Source organism: Peromyscus californicus, unplaced genomic scaffold (assembly GCF_007827085.1).
Source record: "Peromyscus californicus insignis strain IS unplaced genomic scaffold, ASM782708v3 Scaffold_24__1_contigs__length_46423439, whole genome shotgun sequence".
In the NCBI taxonomy this organism is placed as follows: domain Eukaryota; kingdom Metazoa; phylum Chordata; class Mammalia; order Rodentia; family Cricetidae; genus Peromyscus; species Peromyscus californicus.
Window position 1 is genome coordinate 25294438 of NW_026294535.1, and position 20471 is coordinate 25314908.

The following is a 20471-nucleotide window of genomic DNA, read 5'->3' on the forward strand; positions in this document are numbered from 1 at the left end:
TCTTTCTATCCGTAATGTGGAGACAATGACTTTTGCAAAATAAAGTTGTCATAATAATTACATAGAAAAGTAACTATGAAAGTTCATCAACTATTTATTACTATAAAAACGCTATATGAAAAATAAGTAATTTGACTGTTTTGGAATAGTCTTTTGTTTGTTCTAAATTCCATATCTGTAACTTACCTGACCTAAGGCCCAACTGTCTCCAAACACCTGGGCATTTCTCACTTCCAGGTTATTAGATGTGGTCATATCATTTGAAGTACATTTGTCAAAGTTCCCACACAATCCTGCCAGCTTGTTCTACAGTAACAAAATTATTATGAAATATTTTACATTTATTTTATGACTCACATGTATTAAAACTTGAAAGATTTAAGATATATAAAGGACATTCATAGAAATAATTTTTTAAAATGTTTTAATAAAATGGTTTCATATCAATTTAATTATATTTATAATATGTAACAGGCCCCAAATATTTTACCAGCCTCCAAGAACTATCTATCCACACTTACTATAACATCTTAGCATTAACATTTCTAACAATGTAAATAGGAAAGTATATACTGAAGTATATTAATACATATATGTACATATAATATATACTGATACATATGTCTTGTATATAAGCATAAATAATTTTTATAAAAAACCTACTTTATATATTAAAGATTTTGTAACAGTATAAATGTTGAAACAATAAAGCTAACTTAGATCACTACAGGTTCTGAAATGATGAATGCAGTGTCTATGGGAACTATTCACATCAGTACTGACCAACAGATTTTCTCAAAATACTGCGAGAAAATTTACTTTTAGAGGCAGGATCCTCTAAGACTTTCAAAAGTGGATGATATTCCAATAATAATGGAACTCCTGCTTAAACTTTAAACTGATGTTCCTTAAACTCACTCTTTAATAGTAATGCCTGGAATGTAACCCTTTAAAGTAACATGGACATACTTCTTATCTTCAGAAAAGCAGACAGTGCATGGGACCTGTGTTATAAACTGTATCTGTCCAAGAACAGTTATCATTTCCACCCATGAGTAAACAAATCAGGGTACATCCATACCACAGGTTACATACAATAAAGGAAAAAAAATACTAATTCATACCATACGGATAAATTTTATGTTTATTTTGCAAGTCAAAGACGAAAGATCTCAAAACTACTAGAATTCCATTTATATGTTATTTGTGGAAGAAAAAACAATGGACATAGAAACAGTGGAAATAGAATTGTATTTCTCCAGATTGTGGAGGTGGAGGTAAGACTTAGCAATAGGGGAGAAGCCAGCATGAAAAGCAGGTGTTGGTAGGCTTGTTTTGTGAAGAACCACAGTATTAGATCAAGACTCCATATGTTTTTCCAAATCCACGGAGCCACGGAGGTAATTTTAACGTTCCTTACTACTACTCACTTACTACCACAATTTTATACTATATGTGAATTTATTTTAAAAAGCTACAATATGAAGCAAAATAGAGAAAACAGAATAGTATAATAATAAGTGAATCTCTTTTACAAAAAAAAAAAAAAAACCCTCACATAGCAAAACTCAAGGGAGGAGAAAGAAGGAAAATGCATGAAGCAACAACAGATAGTATGCTGTTAAAGCGAAAAAGAACTAAAGAAGATTAGCCTGTGTTATACCAATTAATAGTCTATTCCTTTATATTGCTAAGGAGCATTCTGTTACACCACTTGTATGACAGCACTCCAATTTCTGAAGTCCTTCATGTAGTGTATTAAAGGTGATTTTGAAAATATAACTTAATTAGAAAATAGCTCTCTATAGCTTATAAATAAACAAAAAAGAAATCATTTAAAACTGAATTTGCCCAACAATTTGTTCCATCGTTCTTTTCTTTAAACACGAAAAGATAAACACCGTTCCATTCATTGCATCCCATTTAGGGGTTAGGTCGGCGTACCTTCCACTGCGGCCCAACTTTGATGTGGATGGTTGTCTTCTCATCCCACAGAATGGTGATATCTTCCTCTGGAAAGTACACTACGATGTAGTGCCCAGCCTTCCACAGCTGGTATGCAGGTTCGCTTTCCAGGAAGAAACCTGATTGCTTCTTGAAAAAGAATAAAATGTCTGAGAGTGAATATCACACTCTCTAACCAAAGGAGGGGACACATTAATGCCTTCCAATATTTATCTAAGATGATTGCTTGCCATGTTTTTTTTTAATTCTCTAATACAAAAATCAATGTATTAAATAAATTGGTGTTCATATGAAAACTAGAGGATGGGCTCCACAAGAGACCGTAGGGAAAGTAAAAGATAATCCAATGACAACAGAAGGAAGAGAAAAAAAATGGACACACAGAATAGGAGGGAGCAATGAATACAAAAGGGTGAGGATGAAAACACATGCGTTTTCTTCCCTTCAAAAGAAAAATGTATCCTCGTGTATGATTCTAAGCATTTGAATACAGCATAAATTGGCTTTCTAATGTTATTAAACTCTTTAATGAAATACAGAATTGTTACATTTGGCAAAAATACAGTGCTTTCACAGTCTAGTGAAAATTTTCTAGATTAAAAAGTTTGATAACTGAGGGCTGGAGAGAAGGCTCAGAGGTTAAGAGCACTGGCTGCTCTTCCAAAGGTCCTGAGTTCAATTCCCAGCAACCACATGGTGGCTCACAACCATCTGTAATGAGATCTGATGCCATCTTCTGGTGTGCAGGCAGAACACTGTATACATAATAAATAAATATTTTTTTAAAAAAAAAGTTTGATAACTGAAAAGAGAAAGCACAATACATATATGTATATATATATGTATATATACACATATACATATATGTGCATACACAGAAGTGTGTGTATATGGGAAAGTGACAGGGATAGAGATAGACAGAGAGAGGAGAGATGAATTACTATCGAAGAAACTTAGGAAGGATTACAAAGGGGAGGTATTAAACTTGGGAAAGAATCTGTATAGAAAGGAACAGGAAGCTGTAATGATGATGGAGAAGAAATGAGGACAGAAGCAGAAGGGATGGCCTAAACAAAGGCTTGGGACCAGGGCCATCCAAGATACATTCAGGTCTAAGAAAAGCAGTCAAGGGCTGAAGCATGGATACCATGACAAAGCCAAGCCTGAGGCCTCAGCACCCAAGTAACTCTAACAAAGTAACTATCACATGTGCAAAATATAGTCAATAAAGGCTTTGATCATGGAAGTAATCACCTATGCTTTGGAAACTCAAAGGAAATAATTTGCAAACTAGAAAGGGTGAGAGGGATTGGAGGGGGAATACATTGGAAAACAAGAGTACCTATAATTATGACCATAGCCATTGACTGAGCTTATAAAATGATCTTGAAAACCCATGGTTGTATTGAAAAGAAAACTGTTTTATCCAGAAGAAAACAAAAACTGGAAAGAGGAAATCTTTCATCCATTTTTCTTCAATATAACTAAGTGCAGTGGGAGAATGCCATACGGAAGTGGTGTCTAAGTGACCATTTCAAAGTACAGGTGAAATAGACTTAGTCATATTTATAAGGTGTTTTCCATCTCCGATACCAAGATAATGCTTATAACTATATTTGTACATAGCAGATATAGCCATCCATATTGTTAACTGGCTTTACCTAGCCTCAAATTCTTCTACTCCTCAATCATCTATTCTCGCTGGCTAAGCTTGTCAAGTTATTGTTTGAACCATCTCAAATCTACACACTTGACATTCCTCCTGCCCCAGAGTATGGCATAACTGCTTTATTCCCTTTGTGACTCAAATGTTTCCTCCGTCAGGATGCCACACACTATCTCTCACTCCCAAATAAACTGATTTATTGGGCCCACACTTAGAGGTTTAATGCTCTGTAACTTCCATATTGAAATCAAGTTTACTTTCGAGTCTATGATTCGTGAGTCAAATCCAGCAGGATAAAGATCACGCATCTGTGCCATGGCATCCTGACTCACATGCACCCTATGTCTTGCATCTCCCACCTCTCAGCACTGGTTTTCAGGTTCTTGCTTCTCGGCCTCTGCTTGGGGGCCACTGCTATACTTCATCCACGGCATAGAGTCAGGACAAGGTCAGGGTGAGCAGGGAACCAAGTACAAGATGATGCCCTCCACACTAGGAAGGCCAGCAGTCATCATGAAAGGACATCAGTGCCCAAAAGAGCACATATCGAATGGATAAAAAAAAAAAAATCCTGACAAAAGAAACAAGAGGGAAAACAGATTTCCCCACTCCGAGGACCCTACATTTTCATTTGATGGAGGCCCCACAGTTTGTATAACCTGCTATTCCCCCAAACTACTCGGTCACAACATCAACTTTTATCTTCATTGTACTTTTTAGTATATTTTTATTTCCTGACTTGTCTTTATCAGCTCTCTCCATCTCAGCAGTCTGGTTTTAAATCAGTGGCTCTAGATCAAAAGCACGCCCTTTCTATTGGCCATTAGGTACGAAATGCTTGTCTCATTAGGTAAGGAAGCCTGCGACAATCAAAAGAAATGACCGCACTCCTTGCCTTTCAGTTCATCGGCTAATGCTGCCTTCTAAAAGAGTCAGTAATGAACTGTCCAACGTAGCAGCCTGTGCTTTAGCACGCCAAACACAACTGAATGACGTTAGAAAGATAAGTCAGAAATGGAGAGAATTAAAGCATTTCTGAGTACAGCTCGGGTCAATTTGTAAAAGGTTTTTAACTGGCATATTTGATTGACTTACAATTGTGCATTTATATAAAGAGCAGAGGGTTGTTTATTCAGTTCCCGGGATGATCAGTCCATTAGTTATGAAGTAAGTAGCATTTGTTGTATCTTCACTCATGATCTCCCAGAAAGACATTTTAGCTGGGAACTTGTTGGGATCAAACGATTCTTGTGGTTTTTCTTCATCTTACTTCATTCCTCACAATCTAAATAAAGGAGATCTATCAACACCTGTGTACAGGTGAAAATTGGAGGCTGGGAGTTACATAGAGCTGTAATTACCACTTCAGAAATGTGCCAAATTGCCTTTACATGAGTATTTAATCAATTTCTCTCCTTTTGAAAAAGCATCCTTGATCAGAGAGAGACCTTCACCTATAAATGAATACCCAGCTAATGGCTAAGCTGAACGTTTGTAATTACTTAAAATAGATGTCAACATGACTGTAGAAGCCGTTTCGTCTTGTCTGATTGCTGTGTGGCTACTCTCGATGTTTCTACCTGAAACACAAGGTTCTCAAACAGCAGTTGAAGATTTTGGGGATACAATTGAAAACCAAAGTAGCAAAAATGTCAAAAAGTACTCCAGGGGCACAACGGATTACGCAAATCACAGGCCCTGTCCAAATGAAAAAAGTGCGGCCTTTGTTTAAAACTGAGAAATATCCCTCTCTTTAGCAGAGAGGGTTCATGTTTTCTCTTGACCTGCCATGTCTTTTCACCTTTACCTATTCCGGTGCCAGAGGCAGAATACAGAAACTAGCCCTTTCAGCAAATGTTCCAGACGACTTTCAAGAAAATGAGTTTCAGGGAAAACTTAGGAAAACGGTGTTCTGGGAATTCTGTTTGAAAGGGTGGCCTTTAAAAGACCGTTGTCAGATCTTACACTCCAAAGCTCCAAATTCATTGCCTTCGAAATGAAGCTCACGGGACTTGTGTCATCTAGGAGCTTCCGGTCTGAGCCTAGAACCCTTGGCAGCCACGCTTGTTCTCACACCTTCCAGAATCTCAGCCACACCCTTGCCCTGTCATCCCAGGAACTTTGCTTTAACCTGAGCCAATTCCTACTACCAACCACGACATTTTGTCTTCCGATTCTGCTCCTTTGAGTGTGATCATTTCCCTGCAATGCTCTTTTTCTCCCTCTCCATCTATCTATATTCATGTATCCATCACCTATTATCTTCATTCAGCTCTTCTTATGTGATTTAGTTCAGATTATGTCTCTTAATAAAAATAAGGATGATAAGGGGAAGAGGGGTCAGTTCTTAAAATTCATTTTTTCCATACTTCCATTACAATCTCCACAGGACTGAAGAAGGTGGTTTTGTAGTCATGCTGAGGGAAAGCTGAAGTTTGAGGAGTTCCAAAAACCTTGCTAGAGTCACACAGCAAGTAGGTGATGGGCGGGGATGTTAAATCAGTTCTGAGTGACTCTCAAATCTATGTTCCAAATTTCTTTGAAAATTTAGGGTTGCTTCAGTGGTTTTTCCCAGGAGTTCTTCTAGGAGCCTATGGAGACCCTGGCATATCACATCACACTGTCCGATCTTATTTCCCTTAGAGAATCATTATTCACTTAAGTACATTACTTAAAGGCAAGCAGTATCTTTTCACTATTACAGCCTAAAAATTGAGCACAAGTTTTAGTATATTGTGGACATATCTAGAATTAGTAAATAAGTAGGTGAATGAATAAAACTGATTCCATCTTTTAATTGGACAAATTTCTGGTATAGAAGAATAAGTGGAAGACACAATGATCTTACTTCATACATTGCTCATAGTTACATGGGAAACACAGATAAACACACAAGGAATTTGATTTAACAGGGTCTTTGAGAGCATCCTGAGAAGTTTCACAAAGGAAATGGGGCATACTGCACAGAATATGTTAAACAGACAGATATTTTCATAAGTCACTTTTTCTAAAAGTACAGAGGAGAGTAAAAAGAATCTAGAATATGTAAGTAACTGGAAAGTGATTCAACTTCTGGCATATGGAATTGAAAAAGAAAACCCCAAGAGGTGAGGTAGGAAAAGATGGACAACAGCCTAATTAGTAAGAACCTAGCAGAGCAACGGAAAGACATCTGAAACTTTTGAAGTACAGCAGACATAGGAAGTCAGATTTCTACATGGGGAAAGCCACTGTTGCTGCAGTGGGAGGGATGGAATAAGGCTGGGGGCTTAATTGGAATATTAGGAAGATAGATTGGAGGCTACTAAAGGAACTCATATAACAGATGTTGGTTCTCAAAGCCAGAATGCTGAACACGGGGAGGAAAAATTGTAGACATAATTGAAATATGACAATAGATAATATAAGCAGAAGATGCAAGCAGGATATGGTTTATCAAAAACCCACACAAAATAACAAAGAAAACAATCTAGATCTTCTAACAACATATATTCAGAGTTATCCAAAACATTTCTAGTCTGTTTTCTCTATCAATAGTATAAGTTAGGATTATCATAAAGGAAAGAATTTACTAACCTGTTTGTAAGGAGCATCATTGAGGTAGATTTCAGTGTCCCCAATGGATATCAAAACACTTTTAGAACAAACAATATCATTGTCAAAGCATTTTTTGTTCTGGGCAATCACAGATATATCAGAATCATCTGTACTCTGAAATATGTCAAGAACATTTTATTGGCACAAATGTATACTATATATAAATAGTAGTTACTTTTATTATTCAAGGCAACCAAGATTTATGATGGCTTACATTATAAATTGATATATAATTGAAATAAAAAGATCATACCATTAAGACAAAAATAAAAATTACACTTAGCTGAAAATGAGAAAATATTCTATTGAAATATCACAGTCTTTAAATAATTAGCCTAATATGTTTTAAATGTTTGTTCTAGCAAAGCTTTTTAGGTCCATCATAGCTCCAAATGTCAACTACTATCATTCTCTTTATCATATATGACCACTAATATAATAAGTCACTTAGAGAGATTTGACCTATTTTCAGTTTTAGAAAATATATATTTTCATTTATCTTAGGGAATTTTCTGGGCTGGTTACTACCTCCAAGGATGAACTGAAGCAGTTGCAAAATTGTGCCATGTACTAGCAGACAAAATAAAGCATTTTATTTGAGGGTTTGCTTTGAACTTCATGGTGTCTCGTGTAATTCCTGTAACATTTGGAATTGATTTTTTTTTTTTTTTTTTTTTTTTTTTTTTTTTTGGTTTTTTCGAGACAGGGTTTCTCTGTGTAGCTTTGCGCCTTTCCTGGATCTCGCGCTGTAGACCAGGCTGGCCTCGAACTCACAGAGATCCGCCTGGCTCTGCCTCCCGAGTGCTGGGATTAAAGGCGTGCGCCACCACCGCCCGGCTGGAATTGATTTTTATTGAAAAGGGCATTTTATTGTGGAAGGAAACTGTCTCTCTGGAAGAAAACTTTTTAAACATTGAAGTTATTTTAAGTCAAAACATTGGAACATGAGCACGCTGAGACAGACATGGGTGGCTTCATCAAAGGCAGCTGGATAGTGGAGATTTGGTCTCTATATTCGGACTTGTAGATCTCACATTCTCTCATATCCATTCACTTAGTATCATTGTGCAAGTGCTCATAGCCCGTCCCCCAAGCACTCATCAAGTTATAGTGGGATTACAGCACTTCCTTCTCCCCAACACACTTCAATTCCAGCAGTGTGGGAAAACTACATGTCACACGGCCCTGATGAGGACAGTGTAGAGCTCTGGCTGGTGATGCCTGCTGGATATGATGCACAGGTGTACAAGTGAGAGCTAAACCTTGGACTGTCGGCGGCTCTCAGGACAATCCTCACAATCAGCTGTCTCACTAGAGTGTCCAGGAGGTCCCTTGGTGTCAGCATTGTGTGTGCACCTGTTCCAGTCTGTGTTAAACATTCCTTCCCCACCCCACATATATGCCTCATGTACAGTAGGCACAATATTCCAGTGAATCACTTCTTGATATGTGCTCATGTATCAGAGTTCAACCTACAGCTATCTTTTCAAGCAATAAGAACCATCCACCTTAAGCAATGCCATAGGCCACCTTTGGACAGTGACACTATCCCGTCGTTAACTGGCTAGGCCAGGACTAGTCATCAGTGTTCTGCCTCGATTTCCTGTAGCTGGTTAGGAGTACTTGAGAGACGTGGGACTTAAGTTTATCTTGTTGAGATGATCCCATAACAGTTGAAAGAGAGAGAGTACTGAGACCACAGTGTTTTCCTTCAGTTGTGATCTCGCTGACCTTCCATGGAAGCCTCTGTCATGGTGGTAAACTGGCTCTGAGTGCCATTTCTGAGATGACACTGATCTAAATGCACAAGCAAGGGTGTCATGAAATATTGAAGTGACACTTTCATGGGCTTTCTGCTTCAGTGAGTTAGAAGTTCCTGCTTCTAGGTGGTTCTTTTGTATTTGCAATCCAAGAGAGTTTCCTCGGTTTCCCAGCTCCACTTTTTTAAATTTCACATATGGATGCTGTATTTACATCGTTTCCCCCTTTTTATCCTCTCTCCAACTACTCTTTCACCCCCCCCTCAAATCTCACTCTCTCTCAAATTCACTTCCTTTTTCTTACTATTTTTACACACACATAAAGCACATACACACACACACACACACACACACACACACACACACACATACACGCATGCACACACATACACACACACTAGGTTTACAGTCCCAAGCTTCAATTTCTGCCTAATGGTCGGGCCATGAGTCCAATTGGACAGCTGTTGGTTACCACTGAGATATAAATGCCACTATTGTCCCTTTGGGGATAGCTTGCTATGCTGTTCATTGCTGTGGTTCATAGACATCACAGCATGGGGAACAGGGGGTTATTGATGGATATTTCTTCCTTGGCAGTTTGCATAGCACCTTCCTATACTATGAACGTGAGTCTTCTGGGAGGAGGCTTTTGAATCAACCTAGCTCAATTCCTCTAAGTCTGGTGTCATAAGACTTTATTGTTAAAGAAGTCATTTTTTAAAAGACCCCATCACCACGGAGTTGACAGCAGAGTGACTCTGGAGTCCACTGCCCTCCCTGCAGGGCTCACCCCAAGAGTCACTGGACTACATGTTGAGCTATGGCCTGCAGAATACCACTAGCTGGCGAGAAAAGCTTTAAATTAGAATCATGCATTTTCAGGGAGGTAGAAATCTGAACTGAGACGCAGTCTAGAGTACACCACACATATAGGCCTGCACCTACATGAAGGATTGTCCAAGGACAGGCCTGCACCCATGCTCATGCAAGGGATGTACAAAGAAGTTGCATCCTCGAACAGGTCCTTTCCTTCTCTTTTATTTTTCTCTTATTTAATATCTAATTTCAACCTTGGATCAGCTTTGTCTTGTACTATCCTATTTTCCTTTGACTTCTGAAAAGGTTTTTCCAGAGAACAGAAGCGGGCCTGGAGTTGAAGTTCTCCCTTCCTCAACCTCCAAGTGCTGAGATTGTTTTAGGCACTCAGACCACATTTCCCCCTCTTTCTCTTTCCATGAAGCAGCCCTAAATTCTCCCTTTGCCTTTACTGTTTCCCCTTCATTTACTTTTCCCTTCTCTACTTTTATCATGATGACTAGTTTTACTCTGCTTATTTCCTTTCTCTCCATGCCTTCAGTGACTGATGTCTTATTAGACACCACACTGCCAAGTCACAGTACACTGTCCAGCGTAGTCACTCTTCACAAATAAGGTAGAGAACGCCATGATGATCACAAACTAATGAAATACATGATCAAAAATCTATCACCACAGAAAGTGTGGGAAGGAATTCTATACACTGAAGCAAAAGATAGACACATCCATCAGGTCACAAGGTAAAAGTAATAGTCAGTGACACTAGAATAAGAAATAAGCAATACAGGTTAAGAAAACAACTAACAGGCAGGCATTCATAAGCATCCCTCAATAGTAACCCTGACTACTATTGTCTTAGTTCTCTAATTTAAGAGACATAGACTACGAAGGTGGATTTTAAAACTGGACTTATCTATCTCTCAGCTATAAGAAATGGACCTCACTGGAAAAGAGAAACATGTAGCCTTAGAGTGAAAGGAATGGAAAATATTCCAAGCAAATATAACCGGAAAGCAAGCCGCTATAGCAATACCAATATCCAACACATTAGATTCCAAACTAAAACTAGTCAAAAGACATGAAGAAAGTCAATTTATGTTTTACAGTTCTAAACACATATGCGTTATACATTGCTGTATGTAAATAGATTGCTCCAACACAGGAACAGTGAGTGGCTACAATACCTCACTCTCACTGATGACAGGTAATCCAAACAAACCCTCAACAAAGAAATGTCAGAAGTTTAGTTCCGTGAAAGAACAAATGAATTCAGCAAACATCTATATTATTCCAATCAATCATTGTAGAATACACATTCCTCTCACTAGCCCATGGAAATTTCTTATTTAAAATATTCTGGAAAATATTTTAGGACAAAAAAACAAGTCTCGATACACATAAGACAATGTAAATAATTTCTGGGATTCCATCTAACAGCGGTGAAATAAAGCTGAAAATGATGAGCAAAACAACTGCAGAACATACACAAACTTGTGGGAACTAAATGACATGTTACCTGATGGTGATCAGTGAAGAAATCAGAGTAAGTTCCTAAATTTGTAGAATCAAGTGAAAGCAATAACATGAATAACATCTTAAAAAATAAATAATAAAACGCTGCCAGGCCACCGCACACCTTTAATCCCAGCACTCGGGAGGCAGAGCCAGGAGGATCTCTGTGAGTTAGAGGTCAGCCTGGGTGACAGAGCGAGATCCAGGACAGGCACCAAAACTACACAGAGAAACCCTGTCTCGAAAAACCAAAATAAAATAAAATGCCTGGCAATCAAGTTAACCAAGGGAATAAAGGAATTCAGCAATGAAAATGTTTAAACAACTGAAGAAATTGAAGAGGATTCTAGAAATTTTGAAATTCCTGTGCTCATAGATCGATAGAACTAATATAATGAAAATGGCTATGTGTCCAAAAGCAATCTGCAGATTCAACATAATGCCCATCAAAATCCCAATGGCATTCTTTATAAAAATAGAAAAAGCCATACTAAATTAAATATGAAAGCACAAAATACTTTGGTAGCCAGTGCAGTTCTGAACAAAAAGAATTATGCTGGGCTTAAAACAACTCTTGATTTCAAGTTATACTATACAGTCAGAGAAAAAAAAAACAGTATGGCATTGATACAAAACAGATATGTAGATCACTGTAGCAGATAAACAGAATTAAATTCACACAGCAAAAACTAACTTTTTTTGACAACGTTCTCAAAAACATACACTGGAGAAAAGAGGCTCTTTTTAACAAATGGTTCTGAGGAAATTGAACATTCAAATGCAGAAGAGTAAAACTAAAACCCTCTCTCTCACCTTGTCAAAAAAAATTCAAATGGATCCATGACCAAAGCATAGGCCCTGAAACTCTGAAGCGATCAAGAAAAAAACACTCTAAGATATACGCAGATGTAAGTGGTTTCTGAAAAGTATTCCAATAGCTCGTGGAATGATACTAAGAATGGAAAAATTAAATTACATAAAATTTAAAAGCTTATTCACAGCAAAGAAATCAAAGTAAAGAAACAGTCAACAGAATGGGAGAAAGTCTTTGCTAAACTAAACATGTGACAGAAAATTAAGAGTATAAAAAGAGTAAAATAAATAAAGACTAAAACCCACATTATATGGTCAATAAATGTGCTAATGAGATTAAGAGACAATTTTCAAATGATGAAGTAAAAATGGGAAAAAGTATTCAACATCCTTAGCCATCAGAAAATGCAAACTAAAATTATATTAAGATTCCAACTCTACCCAGTCAGAATGACTATCATCAAGAAAGCATCCAACAGAAGATAATAACGGAGAGAAGGACAAAAGGGAAACTTTCTAGACATGGAAGAGGATATAAACTGGTCAAGGCACCTGGAAAATATATGAAAGTTCATCAAAAATACTAAAACTAGCTCTTCCAGGTAATACAACTGTACCCCTTCTGAGTATACACCTGGAGGACTCCAAATCAACACACACACAGCTGCAGCACTATTCACAAGAGCCAGCTTTTAGACTCAGCCTGGGGTTCCATCAGCAGATAAAGAAAATGTGAGGTGCACACACATGCATATGCAGGAGTTTTACTCAGCCACAAGAAGAACAAAATCTCATGCAATGGTAGATCTTCAATACTGAGTAAAACAAGTAAGGCATACAAATATGTATTGTCTCTCACCTGTGGATCCTAGGTTTTACATAGATGCCTTAAACCATTTACGCACACACACATATGCATGCACACACACCCATTCACCATACACACATGTACAACACATGCACATACACAAACACACATGTGCATGTGCACACCCACAGGCACATGAGGTGACAGATGAAGGGCTACTAGAAGAAGGAGATTAGCAGAGGTTAGAAGGGCTCCCCATCAAGATGTTCAAAGTATGCCATACACTTGCAGAATTTCTTTTATGAAAATCAGCACTGTGAACAATGAATATACACTGATTTAAAAAAAAGCAACTTAAAAAGGGACAAATTGATTCCAAGGTCACTTATTTTATAAACTGCAAAGACGGAATTGAGAATCTTAATTTGTTCTTGTTTGTTTTGGTTTTGACAATGCCATGAGTAATGAAATAGTTCTAGAAATGGTTGAAGAGAAAAGCCCAACTTGTAACGACTCCTTCATTCCAGAGAACATCATTGAACCATGCAACCTAAATCTACGCTTTACTGAACTCCTTCCCTTCCTCACTCACACTTAGCACATCCTCAGCAGCATCAAAGTTCCTCAGTCCGTGCGCTTTCATGGATGAATTTCCAAAGTGGTCCTTCTCTCTCCAAGAGTCAAAACTATTGATCCCTAGTCCTTTCCTTGACTTCAGTGGTGAGGATTTCATCCAAAGTAAAAGATGGGTGGTGACATTCATGGTATCCACTCTAGACTGAGAGGTGGGGTGCAACGATGAGTGTACGTAGAGATGGGCCTGAGTTCACTGAAACCTTAGGTTGGGATAGGACATTATCCTGTCATCACAAAAATTTCAAAGCATCACAGCAGTTTCCTGGATGTTTTCTTTAGAGCGAGGTGAGGGTTTGTTTTCCTAATGATGAAAGTGTTATTAAAAGCGTATGGATTTTCATGTTAAAGTCTCTACACACAGATTTTGACATTGCTAGCAATAGGAGCCCTAAATCAATATACTTCCTAGTCAGGCTGAATTATTCTTGGCTTGTTGGTAATTACAGCAGCAGTGCCTACAGGAGAGGGTTTAGTGAACAGTGCTGACAGAGTAATTAATGTGTCTGTGTGAGTCACTTCTCCTTGATGGGTGCTGCGAGCAAGCTCTTGGCTTCTTCCTGAACAATCCTTCTGCACAGCATTGCCTGAACTTTGAAAAGCAGCATAATAAGCGCCATTAAGATGATTATAGCATTGTTCTACTAAAAAAAAATTAATGCCACACTTTTATGTTTTTATGAATGGTTTTCAAAGCAGAGGAGAGTACATAATGCAGGGTTTTGTTTGTTCTTCCTCTTAGGAAGAGTTGTTTAGATTAAAAGGCGAGAAAAAGAGGGCAACAAGGTTTCTATTACAATTACACTTCTGTTACTGTGAATCAAAGTATCTCAGTGCTAGTGCTGTTCTTCATATTGAATCAGAAATGTCAAGAAATATTCTATATTACACGGTCTGCCTCCTCACACCCTGCTCTGCTGACAGAAATCTGAAACGATAGCAATGCTGAGAGCTATGTGTCTATAATTCCCACTCTTGATCTACTTCAAGTTAATATTAGGTTTGGAAATAATGTGGCAGAGTTACTAGGCAACACAGGAACAATTACAAAGCTCGATGGAAAAAGGTCAATATCAAGGCTCTTTTTTCTCTCCCTTCCAAAAGCTCTGATAGACAATAGTCCTCCAAATGATTCCAAAACTCAACCTGTCAGCACCTTTCAAAGTAGAATAGTATCGTGTTTGACAGGCCACGGTCAATACCTGTCCCGTATAAGCCTGAATCCCCTTTAAGGTGAACCATTCCACACAAAGTCCCTGCTGACAGCTACCTATGAATCAACAAATAATAAAGCAGGGTTTATAGCTGCAAGATGTTATGAAATCGTGGCAATGTAGAATTTCACGAGAGCAGCACACATAAAAATATGGAACCCATAAGAGCCAGAGTCTTAAGACAACTGGAGAAAAGAGGTACAAAAGTAGACCAGGTGATGAGAAGAAACAGAGGACCAGAAATCAGAAGAGTTACAAGAAGACAAGAGTGACTTCAAAAACAAAGGATGAAAACTAAAAAGGTTTAGAGGCGGCTGCTCAGTCGGTAGAGTGCTTTCTGGATAAGCAGGAGGACCTGAGTTTAGTTACCAAATCCCTATTTAAAAAAAAAAAAAAAAGCCTGGCACAGTACAGTAGCATGTTTACATTTTCGATTCTTAGGAAGCAGAGAAATAAATTCCTGGAGCACAACAGCTATTCAGGAGAGCCAATATTTTTATCTTAGTTTCAATGAGAGACCCTGTCGCAAAGTATATACCAGGGAAATATTTAGGAAAATATCCAATATCTGCTTCTGGCCACTACACACCCACATGTACACACACACACACACACACACACACACACACACACACTCCAAAAAAAATCCTTAAATGATTTCACATCTAGGTATTGTCTTTTCTTCATAGTTTCATATAAGCTAAATAATAATAATAATAATAATAATAATAATAATAATAATAATAATCTCCCTATGACCTGTAGTTGGAAGTTTTTCTGTGTCCTGCCTGGTCCACAGCCGCTCAAACCCAAGTAAAAACACAGAAGTTTATATTAATTAAAACTGCTCAGCCATTAGCTCAGGCTTACTGCTGACTAGTTCTTACACTTAAACTCAGTCTATTTCTGTTAATCTATATGTTGCCACGTTTTCTGTAGCTTTACCTGTGTGCCATTACATGCTGATCCCTGGACGGTGGCTGGCATCTCCTCACTCAGGCTTCCTCTTCCCAGAATTCTCCTTGTCTGCTTACCCCATCTATATTTCCTTCCTGGCTACTGGCCAATCAGCATTTTATTAAACCAGTATACAAAAGCATTATCCCACAGCAATTACCCAAGGTTCAAATGAAGCTAGGCCCACATTAATTTCCGTTCATCACTGTACCCCAATTTCTCAGTCTAGGACTGACATTGTAGAAATCACACAGGGCATAACTGGTGTGAAAACTTAGGCAAAGGTTTAGAAATTTCAGAGTGATGAAATCAGATAGTTCTCAGGGGGTTAAAGAAACCAGTAACATTTAAAGGATCTGCTAAGGAGAACATTGAAATCCTAATCTAAGACAAATTATGAGAAGAGGTCTAACAGGTCCTGATACTTGCTCTGCGTTCACAGAATTAGAGTTCGACTCTGAAATCTGAGAAATAAAATAATATACTCCCTGATTTTGTGAGTTTGTAGCATAGGTCAGGATGCTAGAAGTTTTGTGTTTTGTGGAGTTTCTTTTTTCTTAAATCATATCTTGCTTCACAAAATAGTTATGACCTTCTCTCTAAACCTGTCTCAAGGCACAAAAAATAACATGCTATGTACTATTGGGGTAAAAAAAAATCTAAAATCAATAAAGTAACAGAGTATTTTAATTGTGGAATTCTAACAAGTATTCATTCATTATTATTATAGCAAGTGAGATACCTGGAACTTGGTTGTATTAAGAAATCAGTCTAATAATGACCAAAACCAAACTTAACTTCCTTCAATGGTGAGACCTAACTTCCTTCAATGGTAAGGTCAAAGAACAGTGTACCTTTGAAGTAAAAGTGTTAATTTTTAAAAGTCCAGGCGTGAAATAAAAGTGGATACTTTATGAATTAGATTACCAGATCCTCCTTAGGACCCAAAGAAACTCAAGGTAAGTTTGACCAAGGGTCGAAGCATTACAGTATGCAAAGATTGCCTGGGTGCAATCAATATGAAGATGGAGACCGGGCTGACAGGAAAAAGTGAAGTTGTTCTACAGAGGCTCCTTTGACCCTAGAGCCCCCTGTCAGAGGGTGTCCAGCTGCCAACCTCCCCTCTCAAAAGAAGCAGCACGGTATTTCCAGAAGGAAGACTGTGCTGTGGGAAGTCTTGGCACATGGTGTGCGCATAAACAAATATTATCACTAAAAAAGTGAAACTGAGCCGGGCAGTGGTGGCGCACGCCTTTAATCCCAGCACTCGGGAGGCAGAGGCAGGCGGATCTCTGTGAGTTCGAGGCCAGCCTGGTCTACAGAGCAAGATCCAGGAAAGGCGCAAAGCTACACAGAGAAACCCTATCTCAAAAAACCAAACAAATAAAAAATAAAAAATAAAAAAAATTTGAAAAAAGTGAAACTGAGAAGAATTCAAGCACTGAGAAATTGGGCGTAATCATATTTCAAGACTATGAGAAATTAACCTACATTGGTTAATCACTAAGTCATCTTTGGCACACAATATTATGTTTTATGACCAAATGAAATGACTTCTCTTTTTAGATTTTTGTTTTATTAGCTTATCATGAGTGCTATAGTTAATTTTTCCTGAAACATTTGGGGCCTGGTTATAGTTTTATTAATTTCAGTAAAATGTCCCATGGTGAAATCATAAAAAATTTTTCTTATTTTATTACCAACAGTAAGTTCATTTTCTTCAAGCTACCAATAACGTTCAGTAAACATTTAGCTCTAAAAATCTTTAAACACTGTTCTTTTTGAAAAGAACGTTGCCAGATAAGTAGGTACACACGATTCTAGAACTGGGGCTCTTCAAATCATCCTGCACTAAGTAAGCTGGTCTTCGACCAGACATTGAATTTATGGCTTAAGGGGGATTGCCTCTAATACACTGAGAAAATGATTAAGAAAATGACCTACAATCATTCAGCATCAAGTACTAAAATATACTTTCCTGGCCAAAACAAACACTCTACATAAGAATGTTGTCTGCATGGTCACCTTTATGAAAATATTGTGGTTGGCCTCATCAGAGAAGCTTCTCCTTGCAGTAGATGGCAACTAACACAGACTTTCAACTGGTCTATGTTCACAGAATAAAAGACTGTGGAGTGCTCAGTCCTAAATGGGTTGTACATATCAGCCCACTCCCCCAGTATTCAGAGATCTTAAGCGGCAGGGGATGAAAAAATTATAAAGGCCAGCAGTGATGGGTAACAACAAAGAAATGGCATTTTCCAGACATAACAGATAGTTTTGCAGATGAATTCATCACAGGGACTGTGATAAAATGCACAAGACTTGGGCAAGCTGATGCCAAAAAACATCCCAGGACAGAAAATGAAAGATGGGCACAAAATCCCAGCACAGAAGAAAGAAGATGGGCACAAAGTCCCAGCATAGAGGAGGAAAGATGCACACATGATTCCAGCAGACAAGGGAAGATGCTGTGGGATGTCTTTCTGTATGCTGCGAATATATTTTACTACCATTGGTTAATAAAGAAGCTGCTTTGGCCTATAACAAGATAGGATATAGCCCAGGCCAGAAATCCAAGCAGAGATACAGGGAGAAGAGGGCAGAGTCGAGGAGATGCCAGAGAGCTGCCTAAGAAGCAATATGTGAAAAGTACCAGTAAGCCACCAGCCACATGGCGATACATAGGTTAATAGAAATGGATTAATTTAAGATGTAAGAGCTAGCTAATAATAAGCCTGAGCCACAGGACAAACAGTTTGCAATTATTATTAAGCCTCTGAGTGATTGTTTTGTAAGCTGCTGCGGGACCAAGCGGGACAGAGAAAAGGCTCCAGGTGCGGGAAGATGGGCACAAAATCCCAGTCCTGACTGAGGAATTACTGACATTTGATAGCTGTTGGTAGAGGAGAAGTCAGTTTTCTTTATTGATGTGACCTGTGGTAGGTTAACCACACTCCAGGGCAGGCCCCGCCCCCAAGACTCCTTGGGCAACACAAACTGGCCTTGATGGGGGTGAGAAGAAAACTCAAAGTTGGGTAGAGAGGGAAGGATAGAGAGTCTGGATATGGAAGGAGTTGAGGAAAGAGGAAGCATATGATCAAAGCATAGTGTATAAAACTCTCAACAAATTAATACAAACATTATTTAAAAATAAAAAGAAACACTAGAGTCTGAGAAGATGGCTTAGCAGTTAATAGCACTGTTGCTCATGTAGCGGACTGGATTCAGCTCCCACAGACTACACAGTGACTCACAAAAATCTGTAACGGCAGTTCTAGGGGGATCTGACACCCTCCCCCACAGGACCTCTGTGGACACCAGGCATACACACAGTGACATGAATACATGCAGGCAAAACATTCAGACGCATAAAATAAAATAAATCTTTTTTTAAATAATCACTAAAATGTGTCCTAAGAAACAAATGTAAAAATATAGTGGTTGATACTGTTCTACTGCAAAAGATAATAAAGAATTTTTTAACCAGATAGAAGATATCAATGGATAATTACTAAGTGCATTAAATGCCCAGAATTCCCCAAATGACCTGAGGATGGAAAGAAAGGAAAATATAAATACAGTCCCTGCCTCAAAACTTTAACATGTTCTTAAATAAATCTTTTCTATAGAGAGATGTAGAATAGATGTGTCTTTATTAGTGTAGTCCATAATTAATAGACAAAAATAGTTGAAATGAATTAATGCATGAGGAAGGACCATTGCCACATATTAGAAACTGTTTGTGTAGACAGTGGAGCATGGATTAGACTATAATTTTTGTTAGACAGTTGTAAATTATTTTTATATATAAAATGAAAATACCAATTGGCAAAATTTTCTCTATTAGAAATAACACCACAAAACCATCTTTAACAGAAATAATATATTCACTGGAATAGGACACGCTTGATACAATGTTCTCAAAGAAATTTCCTTTGTCTGAATATGATTTAAAATATTCAGAAAAGGATAATTTCAAAAATTATTAATATACAGGTATTCTGTTTCGTTTTGTTGTAGAAATACTTCCTCCCTTCCTAGTGAGAGTGTGGCTTCCAGACATACAGGATCACTACCACCTGGCACCTTCCTTAAAAAGTTGAACCCAAGACTCCACGGCAACCTATGGAAACGGAATCCATACTTTAACAGCATTCCCAGATGACGTGCATGCACCTAAAGTTTAGAAGTGTTGTTATGTAAATACCACTATGGAAGCAGTTCTATGAATTTACTATAAATGCTAGCTGCTATGAGTAAAATAACTTAATTTAACTGCCTCATCTCTACCATGTTGGAAGACTGCAGAAAGTGTCCAACCAGAGATTTTTTTTTAACTTTATGATTCAGTCATAATCATGCTAGTCTCTAAGAGGAATCCAAGGATGTAGTTCATTGCCCTGAAATATAGTGATATACTATCTAATTGCACAAATATAAAATTAGCAGCTTGTTTTTTACATGATACATGATGGCTATTCAAACAATAAGACATAAGAACAGGACAGATCAATATAAAGTGGAGAAGTTTATATAGTGTACACATTTATATAGTGTACATTAACAACTTTGCCTTTTCTCGTGCTCCAAACATCAAACAACACACATACCAAAAAAATGATAACCATAGAATTTTCTGATCAATAGTTAATAAGGTGTCTACCTTATTAATTGAAGGGAACATAGTCAACATAATAAAAGCTACATATGACAAACTCACAGCTAAC

The 20471-nt window shown here is 37.8% G+C and overlaps 1 protein-coding gene across 3 annotated transcripts in view; it reads right to left on the bottom strand.

The window, feature by feature from the left end:
* The window catches only part of Otogl (otogelin like), a 150632-nt gene that overhangs the window by 62979 nt on the left and 67182 nt on the right, over positions 1-20471 (bottom strand). For 2 of the 3 annotated variants that reach the window (XM_052753281.1, XM_052753282.1), the window contains exons 26-28: positions 7208-7342; positions 1945-2094; positions 187-306 (exon numbers count right to left, since the gene is read on the bottom strand). In XM_052753281.1, the coding sequence (XP_052609241.1) occupies positions 187-306; positions 1945-2094; positions 7208-7342 (405 nt within the window). The remainder of the gene's footprint in view (positions 1-186; positions 307-1944; positions 2095-7207; positions 7343-20471) is intronic. The other variant, XM_052753283.1, reaches the window with a different exon arrangement.